The sequence below is a fragment of the Poecile atricapillus genome, chromosome Z, assembly GCF_030490865.1.
Source record: "Poecile atricapillus isolate bPoeAtr1 chromosome Z, bPoeAtr1.hap1, whole genome shotgun sequence".
Classification (NCBI taxonomy): Eukaryota; Metazoa; Chordata; class Aves; order Passeriformes; family Paridae; genus Poecile; species Poecile atricapillus.
In genome coordinates, this window is record NC_081289.1 from 106,469,165 (window position 1) to 106,480,588 (window position 11,424).

Sequence of the window (11,424 nt, forward strand, 5' to 3'; positions counted from 1 at the left end):
CTTCCTTTACCTTTTTGACAGAAGAGCAGATGGGGCAGGTTGCAGTGTTAGGACAATGCTCACTTGTTTACCCAGCCAGTCTGGTTTCATCATCTTTTGCTCATAATTATGTTTTCTAGAACTTTAGGAGACTACTTACTTCCTTTATTCTGTTACTTGGATTCAGCAGCTGAGAAAACATTAATGACACCAGTTCTTTGAGTTCAGTTTTCACTCTTTCTTCACTTTCATCAGAGTAGCTGTAGTGATTTCTGTGACTTGCTTCTACTTAAAAGGTGCAGTGTTTTCATCAAATGACAACTTATATCTTTTGGTCAAACAAAAATTCCAACAGCATGCAGAACTGCCAGGAAATGCAAATGAACTTTTTTCCTTGTTTTTGAGTCTCCCTGGAGCTCATCTGTCATCACCACTCTCAAAGTAGAATGGTTACTTTGGGTAATGTTTGCTTTGAATGCTTGAAGCCTTGGTGCTCTCAGATTAATAAAAATGGTCAGAAAGTCTTTTATTAAGTAAGAATAGGGATTCTCTCCTGACAGGTATGAAGGTTGAGATTTTCTGTCATCCTTACCTTTGGCCTTGCAGCCTTTTGTCTGCACTTTTAAAAAAGCATGAAACTCTTTCTGCTAACCTACTGAATAACTATAGAATGAGAACTGGGAGACTTTTGGACAGGTTAGTTATTCAGTTAACCTTCACTGAGGTCATCTTAATCTGTTCTTTTTGAGAAAAAAATTATAAAGAAGATCACTTCAGCTTAATTTTTCTCCCTAAGTTTGTCAAATATGATACTTGAGAGGCATTATTCCAAATAACATGAGAGGTATGTTTTCTAAGTTTTACACTGAATGAAGCACTGTTTCTTTTCTCAGTGGTCTCTGAGTCAGACCTCAGGTTTCTGAGCACATACTAAAAAGCTAAACTTAAAGCACAGGTTAAAGAGGTAAAATAATCTGTGCTTTGTTTTGCTGTACTGTGCTGTAAGGTCAATTTCCATCAACTGTCATCCTTTCTTTCTCTTACTGTGTGTGTGTTCTGTCAAAAAACTCGAATTACTTTTTCCTTGCTAGAGGAAAAAGGACTGTTTGATGTGATATGATGCGAGCAATTTGGTTATTCCCATTTGCTGTGAATTTCCAATTACTGGTGCTGCTGCTTGATTTTCTGGATTAACAATCATACAATGTTGGTTTAAGTATAGGGAGAGAAAACACTTAGGCTTTTCTTAAAAGCTTGCCTAACTTTCCATTCTGTGGCTAAAATATCTTGTGTTTTAAGAGATCAAATTATCAGCAAGGATCATGGATCAGTCTGGGCTGGCCTGGAAGTTATGTTGGCTGGCGCCTTATATGCTGAGGAGTTATGAGTCACTTGTTGCCTGTCAATGACTTGGAAGAGTGGTTGAGGTCTCAGGTCTATTTTCTTAAAAATCATGAGGTGATGAAGGAGAAACAGACCTTGTAAGACAGGTTGCCCAGATTGGTTGTGAAGACTAAAATGCCTTTTGCAGACAAAGACATGCATCTGTGTAACCTCTCTTCTCTTTATCTGTGCTTAGGATATTGCAATCCCATATTTTAAAAAAGCTTGTTGTGTGGCTTGATTTCTGTCCAATGTGTATTGTGCTGTTTGCAATTCAAGTTTTGTGGATTTTGTCTCAGGTTGTGGAGTTTGGGTTTTTGTGTCCTGGTGGTGTGCCTGTGTTCCACCCTGCACTGAGTTAAATGCTGAAAAAAAGTTGTGAGTTACTTAAAAGTTGCTGCTACTGACACAAACAGTGTTTCATTTAAACAACTTTTTATTTGTTTAAAGGTCAAGGTATTAGCTTGAATAAGAAAGTAATGTATAAACTAGTCTGCTATTTGTGGTATATATTTAGGATCAGAGCTACCAAGTGATGTTTCCATTGCAAATGAACTGGAGATGAAAAATTCTTAGTATGTATGTTTTAATAGTGTGACTATTACAATATCCTGTAGCCTGAGGTTTTGGGTGGTTTGTTTTTTGGGTTTTTGGTTGGTTTGTTTGTTGGTTTGGTTTTTGTTTGTTGTTTTTTGGTGTTTTTGTTGCTGGTGTTGGGGTTTGGTTTGGTTTGGTTTGGGGGGGTTTTTGTGGTTTCTTGTGTGTTTGGTTTTCGTAGGGTTTTTTGTTATTGTGTTTGGTTGTGTGTTTTCTTTTTTTAATCAAATCCCATTGAGTTAGAAAACCTTTCTGTACATCAGATGTGTTTGCTGGTGTTTCTGAAGGTTGTATGACATACTATTTTATGTCAACAGCTACAAAGCAGTAAGGTAGGTGTCCTGAGATCTTACACTTCTCTAACATAGTTTTGGATATTTTTTTCCTGCTGACATTTTGGCAGGATTTCCTCTACCATGGCTTCATCTCACATCTGTTATAAACCTATCTATTGAACCTGCTGTCAAGTGAGGCTGTTAGTCTAATTGTGCTTAACCAAAATTCCATACTTTAGTTTCTTCTCACCTTTAACATATGTGCAGTAACATTCTAATGAAAGCTGTGATAGCACTGTTGCTGCTTCTCAGCTGACAGTTGTCAGGCTCAAAGGTAGTTCTGGGTGTTTATTTGTAACAACATGTCAGACAGCGGTGTAAATGGTACCTTGTCTGTTTTCCTTGAAGTGCTATCAGCCTTGAAAGTCTAGAATTCTAGTCTGATTTTAAAATGTCTGTGTGATAATTTAGCAAGTGTTTCGTTCACAGTGATTTCAATTATTCTTTACTGTAGAGTAGGCCAGAAAAGTTGCATGTATCTGAAGCGTAAAAATGACATATCAACCGAAGAGCAGATGACGTTAAAGATTCTACTCTGTTCACAGCTGGCTCTGAGCTGATCCCATAAAGCATATTGTTATCTCCCTGTGGTAAATGCAGCAAACTTGCAAGGATGTTTTTATGGTCATTTTGGCTTCATGGTGGCTATTTTTATTTTAAGTCACATTTCTATTTATAGCTTCTTTTATTTTCTTTCCTAGTTTTGAATGGATAAGATGAAATGCTCTTGGAAGTAAAGGCTACCTTATGATGTGTTGAAAATACGAATATTTAAGTGTTTTTGCAAAGTGCTATCTTGATAATTCATAGTGCTTCACAGAATCACAGAATGGATAATGTTGAAATAGACCACAGTGGGTCATCCAGTGCAAGCTCCTTGCTCATGCAGAGTCATGCCAGAGCACATGGCGCAGGACTGCGTCCAGACAGTTCTTGAATCTCCAGTGAGGGAGACTCCACAACCACTCTGGACAATCTGTTCCAACATCTGGTCACCTGCACAGTAAAGAAGTTCAGGTGTTAAGTTCAGAAGTTCTTTACATTCAGGTGGAACTTCCTGTGCATCAGTTTGTGCCCCATACCTCTTGTTCTATTGTTTGGCACCACTGAGCAGAGCCTGGCTCTTAACACCCCCTTCAGATACTGACAGACATTGATGAGGTCCCCTCTGTTGTTTCTTCTGGAGGCTGAACAGACCCAGCTCCCTCAGACTTTCCTCATGAGAGATGTCCAGTCCCCTCATCATCTTCATATCCTTCCACTGGACTCTCTCCTGCAGATCTGTGTCTCTCATATGCTGAGGAGCTCAGAGCCGGACACAGCACTCCAGGTGTGCCTCACCTGGGCTGAATAAAGGGGAAGGATCACCTCCCCTGACCTGCTGGCAATACTCTACCTGATGGTCCCCAGAAAAGTAGTGGCCTTCTTGGCCACAAGGGCACACTGTTGGCTCATGTTTCGGTTCATGTCTGTTGCAGTCCGCAACCTCAGGATCTCGTCCAGGGAAGCCACAGGATTCTGGGGACCAGCATGGAACACCAACCGAGACGGGCCTTTGCTCATGAAATGATTTATTCAGCATTGGAACAAACTCAGGTCCAGAACAGAGAGCCCTGAACAGAGGCACAGCAGGGGTTTTTGAGGGACAGAACCGAGGGTTTACACCTTTGAGGGTGGAGTTCAGGATCAGGGACCATTAGAAACACAGCAAGGGAGAAACCCCCAGGGTCTCAAACCCAATCAGAACTCCTGGGCCGCCCTTTACAAGGGGTTTGGGGTGGGACAGTGCTTATCTAAAAGTAACACTTCGTCTCCTTGAGGCAGGTCACAACACATGATAGATAAGTATACGGATTTAAGCCATGCACATTGACCAATTTTCTTAACTTATGGTATCTATAAAAAATGTGTGTTTATGAGAGAAAGATTACAAAGATTGTATTCCAATAACTTCTGCTTTCTTTTATATGTATATTGCATGCATTTGATGCAGAAAAAGACCAAATGTATGTATTTAAGGAGAAAACATGATTTTTCCATATTTCTGGCTGCATGAGCACTACTTAACCAGTATGTGCTATGATTTGTTTCTGTTTCAGTGACTAAATGGTATGAGGTTAAGCAGACTTTGTGCTTTTCCGTTCATTTCTAGGAGTTTCTGTCAGAACAGATGAAAGGTATAATGCAAGTCTTATTTCACCACTGCTGCAATTTTTAGTGCTTGGTTGAAAGTGTGGTAGACTGAATTTGTTCGCTCTGTATGATTACCGTGGCACTGAAGAAAAAATTTTAATATTAGAATCTGTTAAAACTGGTTCACAATCACAGTAGAAACTATAGCATAAGTTTTCAGGTTTTAAATGTTTTCACCTTGGGCATGCAGGGAAGACATTTTCATTAAAAGAATTTGTTCTAGCTAAAGAAGTATGATATGAGGTTGAAGGTATCTGGGGGTGGCTTTTTCTGCCTCCTGTGAAAGCAATTCCCTCAGCTTTGAATGTCCTGTGTTTACAGTAGAATTTGCATTGCATTTTGGTAGTACTTGTCATAGAAACCTTGAATCTTACCTCAGGGCAACTGGCAGTTTTGTTTGAACGTTTGCAAATTGAGTAACAATAATTTGCAAAGCTGAACTATTAAGAGAGATTTTTTTTCAAGTACAAAAAATACTTTAAATTTGTGGTTATTTAGGTGTTTGTTTGCTAATCAAGAAGTGTATAGTAAAAAATAATGTTGCTGATCAGTTTTACTGCATAAAGAATATATTTTAGATGAAATTGTGTTATCTCAAATGTATGTTCTAATTCTGAAATCAAACTGATATAAAACAATGAAAACATTGGAGGTTTTTTTCCATTTGTTTTTGGTGAGTATGTTACATGAATATATAAATGTGTATTTTCTCCCCATATATTCATTCCTCTTCACTTTTGCTCCAAAAGTTAGCATTCAGTATTCATATATAGGATTCTGTGAAAGTAGTTTCTTCAGAGTACTAACCAACCGGACTGTAACTTACACAATTTAACGAAGGTTTTGATTTCCAGTCTAATGTAATCTGCTCATACGATTGGACTGAATGAAGCCACTGAAAATTAAGGGTCTGATAATAGCAGGAGAATAAAGAGTAGTAACTAAGTTACTCTTAGGTCAGAATCTCTAAAATGGTGCATACTTTCATAGCTGGAACCTTGCACAGATAGAATAGAAAACAGATGTATAAAATGAAGCACTAAATAGATATCCATGGACTTCATTGACCAGTTATCACATTCTGTCTACATAGTATCGTAATTTCACTACAAGCATATAGGAAAAGACTTTGTTTTCTTGTGAACCAGTTGTCTGGTGGATAAAAATAGTTGTTTGCATTTCACAATCTGGAAATTTTTTTTAATGTAAACAGCACTAGGATTTATCTGCCTGTTTAAGAAGTAGTTAATAGATTGCATTAGATTCTTTTAGAGAAGAATTTGAGTACAACCAGCATATAAAGCTGAGTTTTGAATATTTCAAATGCATTAATTCCATCTAAGAGCAAAATGCTAATATTTGCAATGATTTTCCTATTTGAAGGGGATATCTCATGGTTAATTGAAGGAGATTAGGCTTAGATCTTCACAAACTGAATTACTTGGGGTTTATTCTGAATTTATTCTGTATATTCTATGTCAGTCTAGAAAATAATGTTTGTTTTTGTTGCATACTTCAGATTTTAACATTGATTTTTTGGTTTTTGTTTTTTATGTAATTTGTGGCGTAATTTAAAATGCTGGTTTGGGTATTTTTGTCTTCCAAATACCTAATGCAAAATTCAAAACTATTAATTTGATCGATTCTTTCAAAGCAAAAAAACCCCAACAAAACCAACTAGCAAAGCAAATTGGTATGCTCCTAATAAAAATAACTCACATTACCCTAACTATAACAGGGGTATTAGGAAAGAGAAGGATGTTTCAGGCAGATGAGCTTGCTTTGTGGAAGGATTTGTGAGAAGCCAGCTGATACTTGTTAGCCCTATTGCAACTGTAACACCCTACTTTCAGTGGTTTTAGAAACTTTCCAATTATATAATCTTTCTTTTTTCCTACTCTTTACAGAGTAACTCTGCAGTCCAGTGTTCAGAAAAATAAAACCTCTGAACCTAGCATTTCTGACAGTACAGACATTACTAAAAGAACTACCAGGTCTGCTGCAAGAAAAAACAGTTTAAAAAGGTGAGAGTTTCCCTCATTACAGATCCTGTAACCGTTTTCTAGGCAAATACATTGAGCTGTTGTATCCACTGCTGGCAGGAGCTTTGCCATAGTTCGGCTCCTTCTCCTGGCAGTGGAAAGTGAGAAACAATTACATGGTTTGTGTCGTGTACTGAAAATATCTGGAACCTTACATCTTAGGTAATTTATTTATGTTGCTCAGTCTTCCAAGTTTGAGAATTTTATGTAGGAATTCCTAATGTGAGTGAGAATTACTGAAGATGAGGGATTCTGGTAACATGAAACCCTTCTGCCTGGAGTAAGAGATGGAAAAATTCCTCACAGCATTAAGTCAAATACTAGTAAATGCATGAAGTCAAAACTATGAAAAATTCAATAGACAACTGAAATGCAGTGGTTGTGGAAAGGTGAAGTGTATAAAAAGCTTATGTACACTGGTTATGAGATTTTTTTTTTTTTTTTACTGAGAGCATGGCTGATAATCTGAACTAGACCTGTTTGATAAAGCTTAATGAAATCCTAAATTCTAATGGGTTTATGCAAGTCTGAAAGTGCCTTTTGGCCCAGAAGCATATGGCCAGACTACTGCTATGTATCTTTGTCTATGCATGTGATCACATCCCTCTGTGGCAACTCTTCAGGTCATTAAAAGATGAGCCTGAGAGCATAGTTTAAAACAATATCCAGACAATTTCCATTGTTTACAATGTACTGGAATTTGTCTTAAACTCTTAGTGAAAAATTTTCAAATGGGTCTGTCAGGTGCTGAAGAGATTTTGACTGGAAAGAGTAAAAGATGGCACATAACTACTTCCTATGTTATGTGGCTAGATTTATAAATATCACTGAAAATTTTAAGTTGTTTTGCAGCTTTCTCCTCACAGAGTTCATCTTTCTCTTTCTTCATTCTGTTACCTTGAAGGTAATGAAGTTATGAAAAATTTGCTCTGTTAATCAGTAGAAATAGTCAGTAGACTGCAGTAAATTCTATTCAGAGAATTGTTAGTTGTGACTTAGTTTTGTTTTATTGAACAATGTATTAAAAAATAATATCTTTTTTTCTGAAATAGGTATTTTACTAAAAATCAATAGTATTTTTCCAGGTTTTTATTTTGGTTGGTTGGGATTTTTCTCCATTTTGCCTAATTTTCACCACATCAGTTTCGGTCAAATAGAATTGATGGGATTCTGCCTGCTGTTTTAATTCTTCATGCTTCTCCTTGTTTTAACCTAACCTGCTGGCAGCATTTTGTAGCTGCATTCATTCATGTGTGTAATCTGAAGAGAGATTTTCAGTTCCTGGAAATCATTTCTCCAAGCTGACCTTTGTTTTGTGTGAGATGTGAATACCTTTCCTTAGGAGAAAACAGCATCCCTAAAATAGAGTTCACAGAAGATTTCATTAATTTCTTAAGAAGTTCTTTAGGTGTATTGCCAGATTTACGATTCTGAAGGCCAAGGACCAGGTGGATCTCAAACTTCACAAATTACTTCCTTCATATTTTAATGGATTTTCTAAAACTTCTACCCCAAATACTTCACCATATACCGTTTCTTTTCTTCTAATTTTGGAGGTCTGAAAAGTTCAGTTACATTTACATTTCCATCCACTAATCAAATTTGTCCTTTTTTGGTCACAGTTATGTAGTTCTTAATTGTCTTATAATCTGAGAGGGCTCACTGGGTGCTGGTCCCTCTGAAGGGTGTTTTGGTATGATCATATAATTTTAATGGATCTAGAATGCAGTACTTTGTTGTTAGTCTTGTAGGTGTCCTTTTATTTTTCCTATAGCACTTTTAAGCATGCTTTTTCATTTCTTGAAGTATGAGCAGTTTGCATTACCTCATAGTGCTCAGATTCATTGAACTTAATCCAGATCAAGTGGATTGCAGGGTGAAGAATAATTATTTCTACAGTATTGACATCCTGCCCTAACCAACATCTGTCTTCGTCAAGACCTCATTTACTTCACTGAACTTCTGACATTACTGTGTATCCTTATTGTTTCATTTTCTTTCTGATACATTCCAGTGGAAAAATCTTGCACCATTTTTACATCAATCTCATTTTCTGCTTTATGTCACTTTAGTCAATTCTTTCTGTATGTGAAACACACTTGTGACCCATCCTAATGCACTATAATCTGCAGAGCTAGGGAATTCATTTGCCATTTCATCTTCACACTGTTAGAGACATTACCATGGATTGTTTCCAGAATGATTTTTCGGCCAAAACAGCTATTTACAGCTAAAACACTATTCTGGCTTTTTAAAGAAAGCGCAGGGAATTTCAATTCCATCTATAACACTCACTGCATTTCCTTTGTGGAACATCTTTAGACATCAACTGCCTTCTACAAAAGAAAGTACTGATGAACATAACGTATAACTTGTGATTGAAATAATACTGTTTTTGAACTGCAGGAAATGACATTGCTAGCCTGTAACACACAATTTCTCTGTGGATGCCCTTATTTCTCCAGTTAAGACATCTTCCTTGTAAATTTGCCAGTTACCAAGAAGTTCTTGTCTGTATTTTAACAAGGTGAATACTTCACATCCAAACCAGCTGAGTCATAAGACACAAGTTAAATGGTCTTCTCCATGTTACCACATAGAACAGAATTAAAATTAAATTTATAGTAAGTAGCTTAGATTTTAGAAATTAAATTTTGAGTGGTAAAGGCATTTTGATGGGTAGAGGTGCTTAAGGGAATGCAAGTAAAATTATTACAAAAATTGTAATGGGGAGTATAGAGGAATATCACAAAAGCTAACAAAGAGGTACTTTAAAAATTAACTTTAAAAATCTCATATGCCTTTTCTTTGCCAGATATTACAAAGCAGCCTTCTTGTTCAAATACTAAAAACTACCTGCATCATTTCAGAACTTTTCTATATATAACCTAAACCTAGCTTTAAAAAAATATCAGTGTTTCTGTTCTATTCTTCCTACTTTTCCTATGGTCTGATACCTCAGAGGGAGAAGAAGAAAAGGAATGCATTTACACAAATGCACTTAATGAAATTATGGTATTTTGAATCCCCTTTTGCAGTTCTATATGGAACAAAATTTTCTTCATATTGTCTGTGATCAGACTAGTCTATGCAATCTTGACAATCAGTATTACTGTGTTATTAAATGCAGTGATTTTACTTTTTGTTTCTTTCTTTGAAGTACTATTTGCTCATTTTACCTTGCCAGAAATGCTTGCTTGAAATACATACTGAGTAATCTTTAACTTTTTCCCTCAAATATGTTTTATTTCAACAGCCAATCCGTCACAAAGACTAGAACAGTATTGCGTTGAATTTTGAATAAGCCACCAGTCTTGAAGAGGATATTCAGGAGTGAAGGGGATATAGAAGGGACTTGATGCAATTCAAGGAAGATCACTTTGGCTGTATTTTTCAGCAAAAAATTAAATAGAACAACCTCTTTCTTGCCTGTAGAATAAAATGAACTGGCAACATGTTTGGTAGATCTTTTTCTACCGTCCTAACACTTTCTCAAAACCAACAAAATCTACATACATTCAGACTCAGGTGTAAATATTTTAAGTTCTCTATTATAAAGAGGGCTTGCCAGTATGTATGATGCATGTGTATGAATTGTGATGGCAATCACTTAGCTGCTGACCACCAGATGGTGGGAGCTTTTAAGTATATAAATCTGTGTTCTGCATTCAGACTGGGCTTAAGTCTTCACTTGAGTCTGAGAATCAACCACAAAAGCTTTTTTTTCTAACAGTATTGGTACTCTCCTGTGTTGATTGGCTGTTCTTTCTTACTTTGTATGAAGTTTTTTATGAAGCTGCAGTATTGAGTACACAATGTAACTATTGTCCACCAAAGAGTGCTTTATTGTCAAAGGTTGTGTGGTTTATTTAGGAAAAAATAATTGTGAGTGATTAACTTGTTTGTAATAGTGACAGCTTTTTAGTTGTTCACAACCAATTGCTCTTTGAAATAGTTATAACTGCTTTAAATCTGGTATGATTTTAAAGAGGGGGGAAACACTGCCATTTAAAGCAGTGCTGCCATATTGAAATGTCATTGCTGTTTCTTTTCCTGTCAAGTCCTTTAGGTGAAACTTTAAATCACTATATATGAAAGGTAAGAATTCCCCCCAGATTTCATTGGTACGCCTGATAACCTGGACAGTGCTGGTTTTTTACTTTGTGACACTTAAAGAATGCAGCGCACAAAAAAAGGGAAAATAAGGGTGCCATACAACTGAGGTAGTGGAATTCAGGGGCAGGTAAAAATTTTGAGAGCTAATGCTTTAAGAACTACAATTTACCTCTGTTAAAAAACAGTGTAATTTTTAGAGGAATCTGCTTGAGACTGAAATTTTCATTCCCTACAGGACTACAGTGTTTTGTTTTTTTCTACTACTTTTCACATGATGACATTTCAAAACTGATGTACCCTTGTCCACCAGCTGATGGTTATAGCTGCATATCCCTCAGATGAGGGCTGTTACCACATAGCCTTAAATATAAATCGGTTTTCTGTTGATTTAATGAATCTTACAATAGAAATTGGAAGAAATGGAGAAATCTGAAATGTTAGTATTGGAATAACTGAAGTTTTTAAAGTTGCAGATTATCTCTGTGATAGAGGGAAATTTATTTCAATGAATTTAGATGTGCAGTGACTAGTTTTAATCCACATCCTTTTAAATAGAAACTAAGCTTTCTGTTAGGCTGATGACTTTTGAGTGCCAGTATGAACATCACACAGTGGTTTTAAAACATTTGAATCATGAATTGTAGAGGAAACAGGATGTGAAATGTAAGCAAGCTTACAGGTAACATCCATGTGCTTAGCTAGACAAAAATCTGCAAATATGAATACAAATTAAAAAGAAAAGGTTTAATGCAAAATAAAGGATCATTGAAGGCTCAGAC

At 36.3% G+C, this 11,424-nt stretch overlaps 1 protein-coding gene across 8 annotated transcripts in view; it reads left to right on the forward strand.

Moving 5' to 3' along the window:
• Positions 1–11,424, forward strand: part of CDC14B (cell division cycle 14B) — a 78,003-nt gene that overhangs the window by 32,558 nt on the left and 34,021 nt on the right. For 2 of the 8 annotated variants that reach the window (XM_058828286.1, XM_058828282.1), the window contains 2 exons: positions 6,395–6,511; positions 9,786–11,421. The exons of 1 other annotated variant lie outside the window; for it this stretch is intronic. In XM_058828286.1, the coding sequence (XP_058684269.1) occupies positions 6,395–6,511; positions 9,786–9,822 (154 nt within the window). In that variant the 3' untranslated portion in view covers positions 9,823–11,421. Of the gene's footprint in view, positions 1–1,879; positions 2,093–2,222; positions 2,292–6,394; positions 6,512–9,785; positions 11,422–11,424 lie in introns of those variants that run through there. 5 more of the 8 variants (XM_058828287.1, XM_058828283.1, XR_009276296.1 and 2 more) reach the window with 4 other exon arrangements.